Below are 21,770 nucleotides of genomic sequence, written 5' to 3' on the forward strand. Positions count from 1 at the left end.
CATACAACATTATTCATACACATACAACATTATTCATACACATACAACATTATTCATACACATACAACATTATTCATACACATACAACATTATTCATATACATACAACATATTCATACACATACAACATTATTCATACACATACAACATTATTCATACACATACAACATTATTCATATACAGCGTGTACATACACATACAACATTATTCATACACATACAACATTATTCATACACATACAACATTATTCATATACATACAACATTATTCATACACATACAACATTATTCATATACATACAACATATTCATATACAGCGTGTACATATACATACAACATTATTCATATACATACAACATTATTCATACACATACAACATTATTCATATACATACAACATTATTCATACACATACAACATTATTCATACACATACAACATTATTCATACACATACAACATTATTCATATACATACAACATTATTCATACACATACAACATTATTCATACACATACAACATTATTCATACACATACAACATTATTCATATACATACAACATATTCATATACAGCGTGTACATACACATACAACATTATTCATACACATACAACATTATTCATACACATACAACATTATTCATACACATACAACATTATTCATACACATACAACATTATTCATATACATACAACATTATTCATACACATACAACATTATTCATATACATACAACATTATTCATACACATACAACATTATTCATACACATACAACATTATTCATATACATACAACATTATTCATACACATACAACATTATTCATATACATACAACATATTCATACACATACAACATTATTCATATACATACAACATTATTCATACACATACAACATTATTCATATACATACAACATTATTCATACACATACAACATTATTCATATACATACAACATTATTCATACACATACAACATATTCATATACAGCGTGTACATACACATACAACATATTCATATACATACAACATTATTCATACACATACAACATTATTCATACACATACAACATTATTCATATACATACAACATTATTCATACACATACAACATTATTCATATACATACAACATTATTCATACACATACAACATTATTCATATACATACAACATATTCATATACAGCGTGTACATACACATACAACATTATTCATATACATACAACATTATTCATATACATACAACATTATTCATACACATACAACATTATTCATACACATACAACATTATTCATATACATACAACATTATTCATATACATACAACATTATTCATACACATACAACATTATTCATACACATACAACATTATTCATATACATACAACATATTCATATACAGCGTGTACATACACATACAACATTATTCATACACATACAACATTATTCATACACATACAACATTATTCATACACATACAACATTATTCATATACATACAACATTATTCATATACATACAACATTATTCATACACATACAACATTATTCATACACATACAACATTATTCATATACATACAACATATTCATACACATACAACATTATTCATACACATACAACATTATTCATACACATACAACATTATTCATATACAGCGTGTACATACACATACAACATTATTCATATACATACAACATTATTCATACACATACAACATTATTCATACACATACAACATTATTCATACACATACAACATTATTCATATACAGCGTGTACATATACATACAACATTATTCATACACATACAACATTATTCATACACATACAACATTATTCATACACATACAACATTATTCATATACAGCGTGTACATACACATACAACATTATGCATACACATACAACATTATTCATACACATACAACATTATTCATACACATACAACATTATTCATACACATACAACATTATTCATACACATACAACATTATTCATATACAGCGTGTACATACACATACAACATTATTCATACACATACAACATTATTCATACACATACAACATTATTCATATACAGCGTGTACATACACATACAACATTATTCATATACAGCGTGTACATACACATGTGTTGTTGTGAAGTGGTGAGTAATGCTCTCGAGCCCTGTTCAGATGAATGGTAAAGTAGGGTCAGACAGATGTGTGTGTGTGTGTTTATCGATTACGATGACTAATCATGCGTGCGTTGTGTTGTAGAAGTACCGTCAGTGTATGGCTGGACTTCTGGCCCCTCCATATGGAGCCATGGAGAGTGGATCCAACAATGATCGTGAGTAACTACAATGCAGTTGACTGTATAATCTAAAGATAGCATATTACACATATCACCATGGTGATAACTCTGTCTCCCTTCTCCCTCAGGGCTGGCAGACAAAGACAGTCTAGGTTCCAATACTCTCAGCCTCCTGAACAAGTCTCTCAACAAGGTAAGATGGGCCCGTGTCAATGTTATACCGTGACGGTAATATCCCTTATCGTGCTCAACAAAACCCAAACTACTGTCTTTTAAAATCTGTATACAGTGTAAAGACTTTAAGCTGCGGTGTGTGTGTATCCTAAAAGTGGTCACACAACCAAACACGCAGGCACACACACACACCGCTACCTCTGTAGTTATTCTAATGAAAGGTAATTCATGTTCACGGAACAAAAGGTACCATCTGCTCAATTATGATGCCCTCTTTTGTAGTTCTGAGCTGTGGCAGAAGTAGCTCTCTGTGTGGGTGTGATTTGGGTTTTTCTCTTATTTTCTCACCTTTCATTCATGGCTCCACCATCGCAGACAGCAGTTGTGTGGTTGCTATGGAAACTGGGAGTGTTACGATAGGTTGGGTGGTTGTGATTCACGTCTTAGCGGGTATATAGTAAATGTGAGGGGGATGGGCGGGGCTTTTGTTGCCAAGGGGCATGAAATGAAAGCCCCCTGGATTTCTCAGCACATCCTTTAAATGATTCAAACCCGGAGGCTGAGACTCTCACTATGATTGTTACTGTCTAGCTAGTGCTGACGGAAGTATGGTGTTCCTGTGTGACGTCTCCAGGTTCAGTCAGAGAGGCTGCAGCGAGGGGGGAAGGTGATGCGGAACGCCATCCTCTCCAGAGCACCCCACATGATCAGGGACAGGAAGTACCACCTCAAGACATACAGGTGTGGGTGTACGTGTGCATGTGTTTCAATGGCGTGCGGGTCAAGGTCGGTAGCTGGGTGAGCACGGGCTGTTATGAAAGCCAGATTTACTCATTATAAACCTTGATGAAGCCCAAGTTCCCCGTGCAACAGATCGCTCCAACACAGACTATTAACCCGAAATTGACAAAAATGGTCACCAAATGTACATAGCATTGTAACCAAAGATACACAAGCGATAGCTCTGATGGTGGTATATCTCATATCAGCCGAGAAGAGGGCACACTGCTCCGCTCCACTCAAGCCATACGTCGATGTGGTCTCCACAGTAACATCTGATAGGTGGCACCAAAAACGACCCAGAACGTCAGTGTCATCAAAACAATGAATCGAATGCATTGAAAGGGATTCTATTCTCATGAAGTAGCCTCACCCTCAACAGCAGCCTAACCCTTTAAATTGTAAAGGGAAATGCACTTAGGCCTACCTTTTTCTTTGAAACAAAGTCAGTTCGTCTGGCGAACCTCTCGGTGACCGCGTTGGGGAAGTCCCAGCAGAACTCCATGTCCATTACTTGACTTTTCTGCCTTCGTGGTTGTAGTGTAGTTGGTCGCATTTGTCTTGCAGAAGCCAAGGCTCGGGTCTGAATTGAATGGCGGGAGAAGCCCCTTTCCCACTACGGCCACAAAGCAAAAGTGAATGTAGGGATATCAAACGTTCAGCCCCTATGGACACGCTCTAGTCTAATGTGCCTGGTTAAATTGTGCTTATGAGCATTTATGGTTAAAGTAGAGAGAAATGGATGGAAGTGTGTGAGTGTGCTACAATTACTATCATTATATATAAAAATATTGACATATTTAATTATGTAATTACGCTAATTCCCCTATGGTGGACAGAACGTGTTACTACATTACAAATGTTTTTACCACACAAGAATGACAGGAAATACACATCATTTTTACCCCATATTGGTGATGTTAGTATTAGAGTTTATATTCATCGCGATCTTACAAAATCAATTGCTTAAAACCGGCCAATATCTTTGGTTTAGTACAAGTGTTTTTGTCGTCCGCGCCAGTCCGTAGTGGGACTTGGAACGTAGCTGTCATTTTCAGACCATTGTGGCTCAAATTCATGGATTTGAGGGTTAAGTTATCATTCAAATGAAAGTCAACCCCTGTCGTTATGTAGAAATAAACGTGAGGTGGTGATTCGTTGAAAGGATCCAGTCAAAAAAGTGTTGTTTCCTTTTCAGGATTGGCCATTTACCTAAATCATTTTCTCACAGGTACTGTGTAAATTGACAAATGGGGATGACAAGTTGTCACCTATCGACACATACATTTAGTATAACGAAGGTTATTGAGGTTTTTCTGATAGAAGAGGGCCAACCGGTTATTGCCCCAGGTCCATTGAATTGTCCAATTCAAGAGAACATCGCTGGTCATCCCTACTGCATCTGATCTGGCAGACTCACTAAACACAAATGCTTCATTTGTAAATTATGTCTGAGTGTTGGAGTGTGACCCTGGCTAGCCGTTAACTTAAAAAAATAAAATTGTGCTATCTGGTTTGCTTAATATAAGGAATTTGAAATGATTTATACTTTTACTTTTGATACTTAAATACATTTTAGCAATTCCATTTACTTTTCATACTTTAAAAAAATGACTCAACTAAAATATTTAAGATATCTTTACTTTTACTCAAGTATGACAACTTAGTACTTTTTACATCCCTGCCAAGTGGACAGGACAGTGGAGTCAGGGAAATCAAAAGGGGGAGAGCATAACCACCTACGTCACCAGCTTCATTAGGAAACGTATTGGCGACGTTGTCCCCACAGTAAAGGTTCGCTTCTTCCCCAATCCGAAATCCCTGGATTAACAGAGGTTGGCGCTAAACTAAAAGAACAGGGCTACCGCACACAGGGCAGACAACCCTGAGGCTATGGCTGAGGACAGGAACAAGTAAAAGCAGTCTCACTATGACCTCCGCAGAGTCATCAAACGAGCAAAAGGACAATATTGGAATAAGGCATTCATATTACACAGGTATGTGGAATGGGCTACAGTCCATTACGGGTTACAAAGGAAGACCCAGCCGTGATCTGCCCAACGATGCCTCTCTACCAGACTAACTCAATGCATTTCATGCACGCTTCGACAATAACAACACGTGAGGGCCGACCCAGAGGACTGGATGATTTCCCAAGGACGCGGGGCCAGACGTTATTACTGGGTGCGGTTCTCAGACTATGCACATAATACCTGGCAGGCATACTGTCCTTTTAACCCTCTTCTTGTCCCCGTCTTTAATCCCCATATGAGGAATACATATGTGAGAGTGCTGTTCATTAAATGCAGCTCGATGTTCAACACCATTGTCCCCTCCAAGCTCGTCAACAAGCGTAGGACACTGGGACTGAACACCTCCTTCTGCAACTGGATCCAATACTTCCTGGTGGACCGACCCCATGTGGTGAGGGTAGGCAACATCACATCTGCCACACTGACCCTTGATTTGACTGGATAGTATGTGACAATAGATATTGCGTCGTCAGTGGATCTGTTTGGGCAGTATGGAAATTAGAGTGGGTCTGGGATGATGATGTTGATGTAGGCCATGACCAGCCTTTCAAAGCATTTCATGGATACAGATGTAAGTGCTATGGGGTGATAGTCATTCAGACAGGTGATCTTGGCTATCTTGGTCGCAGGGACTATGGTGGTCTTCTTGAAATTTTGTAGGTAAGTATTACCACCCGAGTCATTAAGAGGTTGAAATGTAATAGAAGACACTTAAGTGCCAGCTGGTACTCATCCTGGTAATCCATCTGGCCCTGCAGCCTTATGAATGTTAATCTGTTTAGAGGTCTTACTCACATCGGCAATGGAGAGTGTGATCACACAGTCACCAGGAACAGCTAGTGCTCTCACGCATGGTTCAGTGTAGCTTGCGCCTTAAGCAAGCATAGAAGGCATTCAGCTTGTCTGGTAGGCTCGCGTCACTGGGCAGCTCCATGGTTGGGTTTCCCTTTGTAATCCGTGATAGTTTGTAAAGCCGGATACATCCAACGAGAGTCAAAGCCAGTGTAGTAGGATTCGATCTTAGTCCTGTATTGTCGCTTTGCCTCTTCGACGGTTCAACGGATGGCGTTGTTATGCAGGTGAATGAGGACCCAAAAGCGACTTGGCGAAAACAGAGTCTTTATTCCAGTAAAGGAAATAGGCAATACTCCCAGACAAATCGGAGCAGAAAACAAAACATAAAAAACTAATTCCACTCGTAGTGACGAGGACAGACTGGAGACTCGACCATAAACTGTAGGTTGCCTCGGGAAGGCACCGACCGTAGCAGACTCAGACACCTGCTCACACGCAGCATCTGAGGGAAACAAGACACAGCACGGCGAACAATATACAAGGATCCGACAGGACAGAAACGGAAGACAAGGGGAGAAATGGGGACTCTAATCAGAGGGCAAGATACGGAACAGGTGTGAAAAGATTAGATGATTGATTAGGGGAATAGGAACAGCTGGGAGCAGGAACGGAACGATAGAGAGAAGAGAGAGAGGGAGGGAGAGAGAAAAAAGGGAACGAACCTAAAAAGACCAGCAGGGGGAAAACGAACAGAAGGGAAAGCAAAATGACAAGACAATATAAGACAAAACATGACAGTACCCCCCCACTCACCGAGCGCCTCCTGGCGCTCTCGAGGAGGAACACTGGCGGCAACGGAGGAAATCATAGATCACAAACGGTCCAGCACGTGCCGAGAAAGAACCCAACTCCTCTCCTCAGGACCGTAACGGAAAACGATAAAAAGGGAAACTAGGGTACTACTCTAAAAAAAAAAATGAGACACGGGTAGAGAACTGAAAGCTTTAGAGCAAACAGGACCAAACAGGCCAGGAGAGTAACAACTAGGGACAGACTGAGACACAGTAAGGGCAGGAACAAGACCAGGAGAGATGCGGTGGCAGGGAACAGACTGAGACTCAGCAAGACCAGGAGCAGAAGCAGAAAAAAAATTACCAGACTTATTCTGCGCGCAGTCCGAACACGCAGCCACGAAACGGCGCGTGTCACGCTCCTGAGTAGGCCACCAAAAGCGCTGGCGAATAGAAGCAAGAGTACCTCGAACGCCGGGATGGCCAGCTAACTTGGCAGAGTGAGCCCACTGAAGAACAGCCAGACGAGTAGAAACAGGAACGAAAAGAAGGTTACTAGGACAAGCGCGCGGCGACGCGTGAGTGCTTGCTTAACCTGTCTCTCAATTCCCCAGACAGTCAACCCGACAACACGCCCAACAGGAAGGATCCCCTCGGGAACAGTAGAAGCCACAGAAGAACTAAAGAGACGGGATAAAGCATGAGGCTTGGTGTTCTTAGTACCCGGGCAATAAGAAATAACGAACTCGAAACGAGCGAAAAACAACGCCCAACGAGCATGACGCACATTCAGTCGTTTGGCAGAACGGATGTACTCAAGGTTACTTTGGTCAGTCCAAACGACAAAAGGAACGGTCGCCCCCTCCAACCACTGTCGCCATTTGCCTAGGGCTAAACGGATGGCGAGCAGTTCACGGTTAGCCACATCATAGTTACGTTCCGACGGTGACAGGCGATGAGAAAAATACGCGCAAGGGTGGACCCCATCGTCAGTATCGGAGCGCTGGGACAGAATGGCTCCCACGCCCACCCCCGACGCGTCAACCTCGACAATAAACTGTTTAGTGACGTCAGGTGCAACAAGGATAGGAGCGGATGCAAAACGCTTCTTGAGGAGATCAGAACAACAATCATACGACCGGTGAGGAGGAAGGGAGTTGGTTCTGGACCGACTGAAGACCGTGCGCAGACCATGATATTCCTCCGGCACTCCTGTCAAATCACCAGGTTCCTCCTGTGAAGAGGGAGCAGAACAAACAGCAGAAATTGCAGACATTAAACACTTCACATGACAAGAAACGTTCCAGGAAAGGATAGAATTACTAGACCAATCAAAAGAAGGATTATGACACACAAGCCAGGGATGACCCAAAACAACAGGTGTAAAAGGTGAACAAAAAATCAAAAAAGAAATGGTCTCACTATGGTTACCAGATACAGTGAGGGTTAAAGGTAGTGTTTCACATAATATACTGGGGAGAGGACTACCATCCAAGGCAAACATGACCGTGGGCTCCCTAACTGTCTGAGAGGAATGTCATGTTCCCGAGCCCAGGCTTCGTCCATAAAACAGCCCTCCGCCCCAGAGTCTATTAATGCACTGCAGGAAGCTGCCGATCCGGTCCAGCGTAGATGGACCGGTAAGGTAGTACAGGTACTTGACGGAGAGGACCGTCTAGTAGCGCTTATCAGTCGCCCTCCGCTTACTGATGAGCTCTGGCCTTTAACTGGACATGAAATGACAAAATGACCAGCGGAACCGCAATAGAGACAGAGGCGGTTGGTGATTCTCCGTTCCCTCTCCTTAGTCGAAATGCGAATACCCCCAGCTGCATGGGCTCAACACCTGAGTCAGTGGGGAAAGATGGTAGTGTCGGAGAGAGGGGAGACACAGTTAACGCGAGCTCTCTTCTATGAGCTCGGTGACGAAGATCTACCCGTCGTTCAATGCGAATAGCGAGTTCAATCAAAGAATCCACGCTGGATGGAACCTCCCGAGAGAGAATCTCATCCTTAACCTTAGCGTGGAGTCCCTCCAGAAAATGAGCGAGCAACGCCTGCTCGTTCCAGTTACTGGAGGCAGCAAGAGTGCGAAACTCTATAGAGTAATCCGTTATGGATCGATTACCTTGACATAGGGAAGACAGGGACCAGGAAGCTTCTTTCCCAAAAACTGAACGATCAAAAACCCTTATCATCTCCTCTTTAAAGTTCAGATAATTGTTAGTACACTCAGCGCTTGCCTCCCAGATAGCTGTGCCCCACTGCCGAGCCCGACCAGTAAGGAGTGATATGACGTAGGCAATCCGAGCTCTCTCTCTTGAGTATGTGTTGGGTTGGAGAGAGAACACTATATCACACTGGGTGAGAAAGGAGCGGCACTCAGTGGGCTGCCCAGAATAACATGGTGGGTTATTAACCCTAGGTTCCGGAGGCTCGGAAGACCCGGAAGTAGCTGGTGGCACGAGACGAAGACTCTGATACTGTCCTGAGAGGTCGGAGACCTGAGCGGCCAGGGTCTCAACGGCATGCCGAGCAGCAGACAATTCCTGCTCGTGTCTGCCGAGCATCGCTCCCTGGAACTCGAGAGTAGAGTAGAGAGAATCCATAGTCGCTGGGTCCATTCTTGGTCGGATCCTTCTGTTATGCAGGTGAATGAGGACCCAAAAGCGACTTGGCGAAAACAGAGTCTTTATTCCAGTAAAGGAAATAGGCAATACTCCCAGACAAATCGGAGCAGAAAACAAAACATAAAAAACTAATTCCACTCGTAGTGACGAGGACAGACTGGAGACTCGACCATAAACTGTAGGTTGCCTCGGGAAGGCACCGACCGTAGCAGACTCAGACACCTGCTCACACGCAGCATCTGAGGGAAACAAGACACAGCACGGCGAACAATATACAAGGATCCGACAGGACAGAAACGGAAGACAAGGGGAGAAATAGGGACTCTAATCAGAGGGCAAGATACGGAACAGGTGTGAAAAGATTAGATGATTGATTAGGGGAATAGGAACAGCTGGGAGCAGGAACGGAACGATAGAGAGAAGAGAGAGAGGGAGGGAGAGAGAAAAAAGGGAACGAACCTAAAAAAGACCAGCAGGGGGAAAACGAACAGAAGGGAAAGCAAAATGACAAGACAATATAAGACAAAACATGACAGGCGTAGCAGGATTTTTTTTATAAGCGTCCGGGGTTTGTGTCCTGCTACTTGAAAGTGTCAACTCTAGCCTTTTAGTTCAGTGTGGATGTTTTGCCTGTAATCCATGGATTCTGGTTGGATTATGTTTCCATGGCACTTATTAATGGAGCCGGTGACTGATGTGGTAAACTCCTGGACCATATTCCAGTCTGTGCTAGCGAAACAGTCCTGTAGCTTAGCCTCCGCTTCATCGGACCACACCCGTATTGAGTGCGTCACTGGTACTTCATGTTTGAGTTTTTGCTTGTAAACAGTAATCCGGAGGATAAGGTTATGGTCAGATTTGCCAAATGGAGGGCAAAGGAGAGCTTTGAAGGTGTCTCAGTGTGTGGAGTAAAAGTGATCTAGAGTTTTTTCCCGTCGCTTGTTGCAAAGGTGACTTGGTGCTTGTAGAAATTCGGTAAATCGGATTTCAGTTCCCATGCGTTAAAATCACCGGCCATTGGGAACGCCGTCTCTGGGTGAGCATTTTCTTGTTTGCTTATGGAGGTAAATACATACACAACTCAGGCGAGCAGAACCTCGGGACTTCTTTTAGTATTAGAGATTGCACGCCAGCTGTTAATAAAGAGACACACACCACCCTCCTTACGCTTATCCGACACTTCCATTCTGTCCTGCCGATGCATCGAAAAACGAGATAGTTGTATATTATGCATCGTTAAGCCAAGTTTCTGAGAAACATATGGTATTCCAGTTCTTCGTGTCCCGTTGATAGTCTCCAACAGAGATTGTCCAGTTTGTTCTCCAGTGATTTTTATACATTCGCCAATAGAACAGAAGGTAGAGGCTGTTTATTTACTCGTTGCAGCAGTTCCATCAGGGTGCCCATACGCCGGTCTCTTTCCGCCTTCTCTTCCGAGTGTCGAGGATTAGGACCTCGTCCAGGGTGAGCAGTAGGTCCTGCGCCGACGACCCGTTGAAGTAGACATCTTCATCTAAATCAAGTTTAGTGATCGCTATATGTACAAAAAAAAGTCAGTCAGCGCAACAAAATATACCTTCTAGCGCCATTCTGATTCTAGTCGAAACATGGCGCTGTGCTTCGTGCATATATTATAACAACATTTTGTGCCATTGTTGTTCATTTTTGGTGTTCAGCTGTTTTTTTTTCTCTCCAATTGTTCGCTCGCACATAAAAAATACACGAGGCAAGTTGAAGTTTGGTAGCTGAAGTCTAAGCCTCTTCGTTGGGGATTGGTCAACTGTAAGGGTGGGAACTATGAATGGGATTTTTCAATTAAGTGTTTGTTAGCGCCAGCTGCTTGGCTGGCTAGCTAGACTAGCAGCATAGGCTTTCTCGTGCAGAGAAAGCAAGCAAGCAAGCCAACCAACTGACCTAAAGACCTGTATAACTTTTTAATCAAAAAGCACAATAAGCTTTCCATTGGCAAAACCGAAGTAAAAGGTTTGGTAGCAAGGCCCAGCTAGCTAGCTATTGTTAACACACAGGGAGTATGCGAGCACAGTCGTGTGCTTACGCCTTGCCGAGTTCTGCTAGAACCGAGTTCTGCTAGAAACTAGCCTGCAGTCGCCCTCCTCCGGTGATGGCAAAAAGCAGATGTTTCTGGTTTTCAGGGATACCGTATTTTCAACCAAAAAAAGTAAACACCTGCTACGTTAGGTTAGCAGTGGCCTTAAGTGCTTGTGCACATACATACAGTACAGTATGCATGCTTGTGTTACTTTATTGTCACGCTGTGTGTGTGTGTTTGTCTTGCAGGCAGTGTTGTGTAGGTACAGAGCTGGTAGACTGGCTGGTGCAACAGAGTACCTGTGTACACACTCGCTCTCATGCTGTAGGGATGTGGCAGGCTCTGCTGGAGGAGGGAGTACTGAACCACGGTGAGACTACACTGCCCTCTGCTGGACACAACACTTTCAAAGTTATTTAACCAGTTCATGACATATAGGGAGAATCTCAATTGCATTTCTTCCCCACATCCTCTCTTCTCGACCTCCTTCTCAAAACCCATTGGATGGAAAACTTTGTTCCCTCCCCTTGGACCTTTTCCCAGCTTTCCCACTATGTTGGGTCAGTGATTTACTTACCGTTTGTGTGTGTGTGCCTCGCCCCAGTGGACCAAGAGTTGGGTTTCCAGGACAAGTACCTGTTCTACCGTTTCCTTGACGACGAGGAGGAGGACACCCCGTTGCCTAGCGAGGAGGAGAAGAGAGAGAGTGAGGAAGAGCTTCCTGAGACCATCCTCTTCCTTGCCCAGATAGGACCTGACGCCCTGCTGCGCATGATCCTCCGCAAACCGTCAGTACCACACACAGACACACACACACACACGTTAAACACTCAAACATGCGTTTGATCTAATAAATTTAATTTGAAATGTAATGTAAATCTCCTCTCTCTCTCTGTGTCTCTGTAGTCCTGGTCAGAGGACAGGTGATGATCTGGAGATCATCTATGATGAGCTGCTTCACATCAAGGCCTTATCCCATCTCTCCAACACTGTGAGTCTTATCCCACATCTCCAACACTGTGAGTCTTATCCCACCTCTCCAACACTGTGAGTCTTATCCCACCTCTCCAACACTGTGAGTCTTATCCCACCTCTCCAACACTGTGAGTCTTATCCCACCTCTCCAACACTGTGAGTCTTATCCCACCTCTCCAACACTGTGAGTCTTATCCCACCTCTCCAACACTGTGAGTCTTATCCCACCTCTCCAACACTGTGAGTCTTATCCCACCTCTCCAACACTGTGAGTCTTATCCCACCTCTCCAACACTGTGAGTCTTATCCCACCTCTCCAACACTGTGAGTCTTATCCCACCTCTCCAACACTGTGAGTCTTATCCCACCTCTCCAACACTGTGAGTCTTATCCCACCTCTCCAACACTGTGAGTCTTATCCCACCTCTCCAACACTGTGAGTCTTATCCCACCTCTCCAACACTGTGAGTCTTATCCCACCTCTCCAACACTGTGAGTCTTATCCCACCTCTCCAACACTGTGAGTCTTATCCCACCTCTCCAACACTGTGAGTCTTATCCCACCTCTCCGACACTGTGAGTCTTATCCCACCTATCCAACACTGTGAGTCTTATCCCACCTCTCTGACACTGTGAGTCTTATCCCACCTCTCCGACACTGTGAGTCTTATCCCACCTCTCCAACACTGAGTCTTATCCCACCTCTCCAACACTGTGAGTCTTATCCCACCTCTCCAACACTGCGAGTCGAGACTCTTTTCATTCCGGCAAAGCCATGTTGCTCTGACGAGCTCATAGTAGTAGTCCCAAATGCTAAAATGAACTGTCTTTATTTATTTTTGCAGGTGAAGAGGGAGCTGGCCAGTGTTCTGATATTTGAGTCCCACGCCACTGCAGGAACCGTGTGTAAGTTCTGCTCTCACGTCCATACTGTGTGTGTGTGTGTTTTAGGGACACGCGTTAAGTTGTCTCTTCTCCTTCCAGTGTTTAACCAGGGTGAGGAGGGCACATCCTGGTACATCATCCAGAAGGGCTCTGTCAATGTGGTCATCTACGGCAAGGTAGGATTATTATTTTCACATGATTTATGGGCCTACACCAGATGATACTTAGAAAACTGGTGCTGACCAACGATAATGCTGCTACATACAACAGCTGGCTTCTATACCCCTGGGGAGACCTGTGTCACAGTTTTGGAAACGGACTTTGCTCATCATAATTCGTCACAGTGAATGACTAGTTTAAGGGTCTCAGATTACACACACACACACACACACACAGTTCGATTGGTCAGAATATTCATTCATGCGAGCACTTCTCTAGCTGTCTGAATCGTCTGTTTTTTAACCGCGTGTGTCTCTCACCAGGGTGTGGTGTGTACCCTGCACGAGGGAGATGACTTTGGGAAGCTGGCACTGGTGACAGACTCCGCTCGAGCTGCCTCCATCGTCCTCAGAGAAGACAACTGTCACTTCCTCCGAGTGGACAAGGAAGACTTCAACAGGATACTCAGGGTAGAGATTAATAATGTACCAAATATTTGATTTATAAACTAACCCGAGACAGACCACAGCCTGTCATTTCCAGTGGGAGCAAATTCATCATAGTGGACAGAACAAGAAAGGCGTTGGGCATAGCCAAGCACGAGCTAGTCAGACCCTCATGGCGTGTTCTATGTGTTTTGCATATTTCCATTAAGAATAACTAAATGCGCACTTGCACTCCTAAACAACTAAATGTTTTGAGACTTTGGCAAAGGGTACAAAACTACAAAACTTAGTCCACTCTGTTTGCAGTTTTGGGAACAAAAAACTGAATTGAGATCAAATGTTTCATTGATGAGAAAATGAGTCATCACCATATTTGGTGGTGAGTGGAAATGCCAACTGGATGCTCCAGATTTATAGGTCCGGTGAAACGTCCGGTCTAGTTGTTCTGTGACTGTACTGTTTGCTACAGTGTGCAATACTGGACCGTACTGTCATTGACTTTAGGACGTGGAGGCGAATACAGTGCGCCTGAAGGAGCATGAGCAGGCTGTGCTGGTCCTGGAGAAGAGTCCCAGAGCCTCTACTCTGGGAAACATCAAGTACACTGTGATGTCTGGAACCCCTGAGAAGATCCTAGACCACTTCCTGGAGACCATGAGGATGGACACACACCACGCTGACCCAGGTACACACACACACCTAGCTTCCACACAACCAGGTAGAGATACACTGTGAGTTGCCAGGGTTGAGGGGCCGGTACAGGACTGGATGATGGGTTGGTGGATATGAATGAATATCTGTTTTCTAATATTATTCCCTTTCTTCCTCTTTTTCTCTTTTTCTCTCCCCCCTCCCCTCCTCTCAGATCCTGCGGTAGATGACTTTGTCCTCATGCACTGTGTCTTCATGCCTAACAGCCAGTTCTGCCAGCTGCTCATGGCACAATATCCTTTTCTCCTTCCAACTCTCTTCTCTCCTCTCGCTTTCTCCCTCTCCTTGTTTCTCTTTCCAACTCTCTTCTCTTTCACTCCATTCTTCTCTCCTCTCGCTTTCTCCCTCTCCTTGTTTCTCTTTCCAACTCTCTTCTCTTTCACGCCATTCTTCTCTCCTCTCGCTTTCTCCCTCTCCTTGTTTCTCTTTCCAACTCTCTTCTCTTTCACTCCATTCTTCTCTCCTCTCGCTTTCTCCCTCTCCTTGTTTCTCTTTCCAACTCTCTTCTCTTTCACTCCATTCTTCTCTCCTCTCGCTTTCTCCCTCTCCTTGTTTCTCTTTCCAACTCTCTTCTCTTTCACTCCATTCTTCTCTCCTCTCGCTTTCTCCCTCTCCTTGTTTCTCTTTCCAACTCTCTTCTCTTTCACTCCATTCTTCTCTCCTCTCGCTTTCTCCCTCTCCTTGTTTCTCTTTCCAACTCTCTTCTCTTTCACTCCATTCTTCTCTCCTCTCGCTTTCTCCCTCTCCTTGTTTCTCTTTCCCCTCCCGTTTCTCTTCTTGGCATATTCAGTAGGCTACATATAGGTTACAGTAATGTTATACATTGCCCTTTTGTCTTGGGGCTCCCGAGTGACGCAGCGGTCTAAGGCGCTGCATCCCAGTGCTTGAGGCGTCACTACAGACACCCTGGTTCGAATCCAGGCTGTATTACAACCGTCTGTGATTGGGAGGGCCATTGGGCGGCGCACAATTGGCCCAGCATTGTCCGGGTTGGCTGGTGTAGTTAGTTATTGTAAATAAACATTTGTTCTTAACTAACTTGCCTAGTTAAATACGGTAGTAGGTGCCAGGTGCACCGGTTTGTGTCAAGAACTGCAACGCTGTTGTGTTTTTCACACTCAACAGTTTCCTGTCTGTATCAAGAATGGTCCACCATCCAAAGGCCATCCAGCCAACTTCACACAGCTGTGGCAAGCATTGGAGTCAACACGGCTAGCATCCCTGTGGAACGCTTTCCAGCACCCTTGTAGACTCCATGCCCCCGAAGAATTGAGGCTGTTCTGAGGGCAAAGAGAGAGGGGTGCAACTCATTATTAGGAAGGTGTTTCTAATGTGTGGGTACACTCACTGTAGTTGTGCTATATCTTTAACCCTGTGTGTACCTACCATGCGGTGGCTCCCCCGGGTTCGGAGCAGGAGAGGTTGGAGTACGCTGTGACCTCTAAAAGACGAGTCCTCAATCTGGCCCTGCGCTGGGCGGCAGTACACACACACCATCTACAGGAGGAGCAAGCAGCACTCACATTCCTGGAGGTACACACACACACACACACACACACACACACACACACACACACACACACACACACACACACACACACACACACACACACACACACACACACACACACACACACACACACACACACACACACACACACACACACACACACACACACACACACACACACACACACACCTGAGGAGTTGTCTGAGTCTGTGTGTTTCTCTCTGTAGGAGCTGTATGGGAGTGTGTCCAGTGACTCACGGATCCTCAGAGCTCTGAAAGACTTTGTACCCGACTTGGAGAAGGTCGTCAAACTACAGTATGTAAACCCTGACCTCTAACCCCAAACCTTGGTTGTTTAGCAACAAAACCGAAGCGTGCGTAGCTATGGGGCCAAACAGACGGGGTTGGCTTAGATTGTTGACAGGATGTCAACGATATTTAGTCTCCAAATGTTTATTGAAAAATGAAATACATTTGCACAATGTGCACGTGTTGTCTCAAATGCATCGTTACAGTTGTTGGTTAGCTAGCTAGCGAGTTTTAGCCATATTAGCATTGACATGAAATCAGTCAAAACACCTCAAAACAAGACATGGTATCAAGAACAAGTTGGAACGAGCTGAAATGAGCCACTTACGATTCCCCACGTGGCAGCGTCTTGTCGTTGTTGCCAGCTACAGTATCTGGACATCCAGAATCACGACAACACACAGGTTGAAGCCCCATTGAAGCGTGTGCTTTGTTTTTGCGATGTCGGCAAACCCATCCATATCAAGACAATGCATTAATACATACTTCTGTTCTCTTGTTTCTGCTCTTCAGTTCAGAAGAGGCCAAATTGAAAAAGGTACACACAGACTATGTTTGCTGGTGGTGTCTGTAAATGTGTGTGATGTGTCATTTTTATCTCTGTGGCCTGTTTCAGCAGAAGGTCCTTCTTAGAGAGTTCAGCAACGGAGACGAGAGACTAGCAAAGAAACAACCCATCAGGAACTGTGACGAAAGTGAGTGTGTGTTTGTGTAAAAGAATGCGTCTTTCTGCACATTATTAAAAACATGTTAAAAACGTGTGTGTGTGTGTGTGTGTGCGTGTGTAGTCCTGTTGAAGGTGTACTGCAGTGACCATACCTATACCACTATCCGGGTTGCCGTGGCAGCCACAGGGAGAGAGGTGACCAGTGCTGTGGCTGACAAACTGGCCTCAAACGATGACCTACTATTGGTCCACCTCAGCTCCGCAGGCGGTGAGGAGCCAATCACATCTAACTTCATTCATAGTGAACAAAAAATATAAATGCAACATGCAACAATTTCAGTGATTTTACTGAGTTACAGTTCATATAAGGAAATCAGTCAATTGAAATAAATAAATTGGGCCCAAATCTATGGATTTCATATGACTGGGCTGGGGCGCAGCCTTGGGTGGGCCTGGGAGTGTGACAAAACTGCACAAAGTGGCCTGTTGCTATAGGCCCACCCACTGGGAGCCAGTGGGCCACAAGTGAAGAAGCCGGATGTGGAGGTCCTGGGCTGGTGTGGTTACACATAGTCTGCGGTTGTGAGGCAGGTTGGACATACTGCCAAATTCTCATATGACTGGGCTGGAGGTGGCTTATGGTAGAGAAATTAACATTCAATTCTCTGGCAACAGCTCTGGTGGACATTCCTGCAGTACGCATTCCAATTGCACACTCCCTCAAAACTTCAGACATCTGTGGCATTGTGTTGTGTGACAAAACTGCACATTTTAGAGTGGCCTGTTGCTGTCCACAGCTCAAGGTGCACCTAATGTAATGATCATGCTGTTTGATCAGATTCTTGATATGCCTCATCTGTCAAGACAGCATTTGAAAAATATTGGAACATTTCTGGGATCATTTATTTCAGCTCACGAAATATGGGGCCAACACTTTCCATGTTGCGTTTAATATTTTTGTTCAGTATACGTATCATTTATTACTGTCATTTTATATTCCAACGTGTGTATGTGTTCTTCTGTACAGAGAAGCAGATGCTGAAGCCCAATGATGTGTCCGTATTCTCCACTCTGAGCATCAACGGGCGTATGTTCGCCTGTCCCAGGGACCAGCTGAATGCTCTGGTGAGAGAGAATGGGGACTAGAAATATGGCAATATGTTGTCTTTGAGCCACAACCATACTGTACATCAGGGAGCATCAACTAGATTCAGCCCTGGGCCGATTAAAAAATAAAATAATAATGATAATTTTATTCTTGAGCGGATGGTCACTTGGCCAGAACATAATTACAAAGAATTTGTAGACTGCAAATTGACCGCAAGAAGCCCAAACAGATATAATATTTGACTAAAACATAATAATTTCAATCCTTGCTTACATTTGTATATACGATCACATATACAGTACTTCTCTATAATGCGTGGGAATACTTTGGAACAGATTTACAAAATGAACAATAAATAAAATTATTTGCTCAGAAAACTTGAGGGGCCAAATAAAGTCACCGGCGTGCCAAATTCGGGCCTGCGGGCCACCAGTTGGGGAACCCTGCTAAACATCATAGTGTCGTGTAGACAATAACCTAATGTGTGTGTGTGTGTGTGTGTGTGTGTGTGTGTGTGTGTGTGTGTGTGTGTGTGTGTGTGTGTGTGTGTGTGTGTGTGTGTGTGTGTGTGTGTGTGTGTGTGTGTGTGTGTGCGTGTTAGACCCCTCTCCCAGACCAGGAGGGGCCCTCAGCGGGGTCCATGTCCAGTTTTGAACTGATGAGTTCTAAAGACCTGGCCTACCAGATGACCCTGTATGACTGGGAACTCTTCAGCTGCGTGCATGAGGTAGACACACAAACACACACACACACACACACCCTTTCTGAGACGAGAGAACCAACCTGCTCTATTTCTTTCTGTACACCTGAACTCCATAATATGTGTCCCGTCTCCTCCCTGCTGCAGCATGAGCTGTTGTACCATACGTTTGGCCGTCAGAGCTTCAGGAGAACCACCGCCAACCTGGACCTCTTCTTACGCAGGTCTGATTTTGAATCGAACATGATTTCGACGTAACTTCTATGCCATTTTTTTCCCTAGGCAGGTTGTTTGTACATGTTACAGTGCGTTATTTGACCCTCGTGGGATTGTGTGGTCGTGGTCAGGTTCAACCAGGTGCAGCTGTGGGTTGTGACAGAGGTGTGTCTGTGTGGTCAGCTCAGCAAACGGGTTCAGCTGCTCAAGAAGTTCATCAAGATCGCTGCTCAGTGAGTGTTGCGCACGCGAAACAATCAAACACTCACTCGTTCTGTAGATGCGCGCGCTTCGTAGGGAGTTGAGTGGACGGAACCGCTGCTTCAGTCTCTCACTGAAATTGTTGATGTTGCTTTCTCCAGCTGCCGGGAGTTTAAGAATCTGAACTCGTTCTTTGCCATCATCATGGGTATGAGCAACCCTGCAGTCAGCCGACTCACTCAGACCTGGGAGGTGAACCATGACTACTACTATAGTGTTAAACTACTGACAAATTACAGCAAATTACTCTATTAACCACTGAAAAACTAAAGACATTAAACCTTTCTGTTTCTGTTGGCAGAAACTCCCCAGCAAGTTCAAGAAGTTCTACGCTGAATTTGAAAGCATGATGGTGAGTTGCTCTTCAAAGACCAATTTCCATTTGACCCCTATGTGGACAATAAAGTTATTGACCTTTTGAACCGTGGTGTGTGTGTGTGTGTGTGTGTGTGTGTGTGTGTGTGTGTGTGTGTGTGTGTGTGTGTGTGTGTGTGTGTGTGTGTGTGTGTGTGTGTGTGTGTGTGTGTGTGTGTGTGTGTGTGTGTGTGTGTGTGTGTGTGTTAACAGGACCCGTCCAGGAACCACCGGGCCTACCGGCTGACCGTCACCAAAATCGAGCCGCCAATCATCCCCTTCATGCCCCTCCTCCTCAAAGGTAAGCCCCGGTTACGATCAGTAGGCAAGCAACGGACATCGAGGTGAGAAAGTGAACTCCTCTGTTTCAAACTGTGCTTTTTATGTTCTCTTCCCAGACATGACTTTCAGTCACGAGGGCAACAAGACATTCATAGACAACATGGTCAACTTTGAGAAGATAGTGAGTATACACAGGCATTCATAGGATGCTTATAAACTCTTCATTCCACTTGAATGCTGTAGTCATAGAATTAGGTTTTCAGTATCGCCACTACATGTAACACTGCTTGTTGTTGTGATTTCCAGCGGATGATAGCAAACACCATCCGGGCAGTGAGACACTGCAGGAGTCAGTCGTTCAGTAAGTCTCTGATCTATCACTAACAAGTGATCCTTTCAACTGGACCCATAACAATAGGTATTAATAATTACAACTCTCTCTCTGCCTCTCTCTGCCTCTCAGACCCTGAGGTGTGTCAGCCCAATAAGAACCATGCGGAGGTGAGGGGTTATGTCAGAAAGCTGTGTGTGATTGACAACCAGCGGACCCTGACAACGCTCTCCTATAGGCTGGAGCCCCGCAGGACCTGAGCCCGCCCACCATCACGGTAGTTACATGTAGAGATCACAGGTAACCTTCATCACTGTGATATGGCTTCATCGGGCTGCTATGACTTCATCTGGAAAACTCAGACCTCTGACATCACATTGGAATTCTTAGCCCTCTATGACATCACACAGAACCATCAGCCTTTGCGACATCACATAGAAGAGCAATGATTAGAGATCCGAGACTCTTATTAAGTGTAAGGTTACTGTACATCTAGATAGAAAACTGCAAGTACTTAAAGTGACTGAAAAAAAATCTGATTTAAAAATGAACAACTATAGATTTGAGGTCTTTTTTAGTGATTATCAGTATCCCTTGCTGATAATGTGAAAGCAGATGTGAAAAATATGAAGAAAGTATATTGTACCAGTTTCACAAATACCAAGATATTTTACATAGTGTTATAGAGAAGCAAAACCCCTAGCATTGTTAAGCATCGTTCTGAAATCTGTCCTCAAATTCTTGCGTTAAAGCACAACTCATGTAGCATATTGTTATTTCTGTTTAATCAGTCATCCTTCTCAGTTGTGTTCTCGTCATGTACTTTTGCATATGTAGATACAGTATATTTGACTTGTGTCTCTTGTTTTACCTCAGGACCTCATTATGATGTCAGTGTGTTGAGTGTCTAGTCTGTCTGATCTTTAAATAAACAATTATCTAATATAATAATCAAAACATTTGATACTGGCGGTGGTTATTGCTGATTTGGTCACTGTTTTTGTCCGTGAAAGTGATGTCACCCTCTCTGTCCCCAGTTGATGATGTCGTTCCTGGTTGGCCGTGTCACCATGGTCATTCCAGACTGGTGATGTGACTGTCCCCCTCATTCCTGGTGTATGTGGTGGGAGTGTGTTTTTAGTTGCTGAGTGAGTAAGAGATAGGGTTGGTTGTCAGGCTAGAGAATAATCGTTCTCTAGCCCTGTGTCTGACGTGTGTGTGTGTGTGTGTGTGTGTGTGTGTGTGTGTGTGTGTGTGTGTGTGTGTGTGTGTGTGTGTGTGTGTGTGTGTGTCTGACCTGTGTGTGTGTGTGTGTGGGTCTGAC

General features: G+C 44.4%; 1 protein-coding gene across 6 annotated transcripts in view; it reads left to right on the forward strand.

Annotated features, from left to right (window-relative positions):
• Positions 1-21,614, forward strand: part of LOC124041551 (rap guanine nucleotide exchange factor 4-like) — a 54,403-nt gene extending 32,789 nt beyond the window's left edge. For 2 of the 6 annotated variants that reach the window (XM_046359268.1, XM_046359272.1), the window contains 26 exons: positions 2,243-2,315; positions 2,408-2,472; positions 3,088-3,194; positions 11,781-11,902; positions 12,137-12,320; positions 12,439-12,523; positions 13,353-13,413; positions 13,492-13,568; positions 13,875-14,021; positions 14,502-14,682; positions 14,863-14,941; positions 16,091-16,241; positions 16,446-16,534; positions 17,041-17,065; positions 17,144-17,222; positions 17,316-17,462; positions 18,222-18,319; positions 18,904-19,029; positions 19,150-19,226; positions 19,350-19,451; positions 19,581-19,671; positions 19,781-19,831; positions 20,047-20,134; positions 20,232-20,296; positions 20,422-20,476; positions 20,579-21,613. In XM_046359268.1, coding sequence (XP_046215224.1) covers positions 2,243-2,315; positions 2,408-2,472; positions 3,088-3,194; positions 11,781-11,902; positions 12,137-12,320; positions 12,439-12,523; positions 13,353-13,413; positions 13,492-13,568; positions 13,875-14,021; positions 14,502-14,682; positions 14,863-14,941; positions 16,091-16,241; positions 16,446-16,534; positions 17,041-17,065; positions 17,144-17,222; positions 17,316-17,462; positions 18,222-18,319; positions 18,904-19,029; positions 19,150-19,226; positions 19,350-19,451; positions 19,581-19,671; positions 19,781-19,831; positions 20,047-20,134; positions 20,232-20,296; positions 20,422-20,476; positions 20,579-20,706 — 2,553 coding nt within the window. In that variant the 3' untranslated portion in view covers positions 20,707-21,613. Of the gene's footprint in view, positions 1-2,242; positions 2,316-2,407; positions 2,473-3,087; positions 3,195-11,780; positions 11,903-12,136; positions 12,321-12,438; positions 12,524-13,352; positions 13,414-13,491; positions 13,569-13,874; positions 14,022-14,501; positions 14,683-14,862; positions 14,942-16,090; positions 16,242-16,445; positions 16,535-17,040; positions 17,066-17,143; positions 17,223-17,315; positions 17,463-18,221; positions 18,320-18,903; positions 19,030-19,149; positions 19,227-19,349; positions 19,452-19,580; positions 19,672-19,780; positions 19,832-20,046; positions 20,135-20,231; positions 20,297-20,421; positions 20,477-20,578 lie in introns of all 6 variants that reach the window. The other 4 variants (XM_046359273.1, XM_046359274.1, XM_046359269.1 and 1 more) reach the window with 3 other exon arrangements.
• Positions 21,615-21,770: the final 156 nt, after the last annotated feature.

The sequence above is a fragment of the Oncorhynchus gorbuscha genome, linkage group LG08 (genome assembly GCF_021184085.1).
Source record: "Oncorhynchus gorbuscha isolate QuinsamMale2020 ecotype Even-year linkage group LG08, OgorEven_v1.0, whole genome shotgun sequence".
NCBI classification, from domain to species: Eukaryota; Metazoa; Chordata; class Actinopteri; order Salmoniformes; family Salmonidae; genus Oncorhynchus; species Oncorhynchus gorbuscha.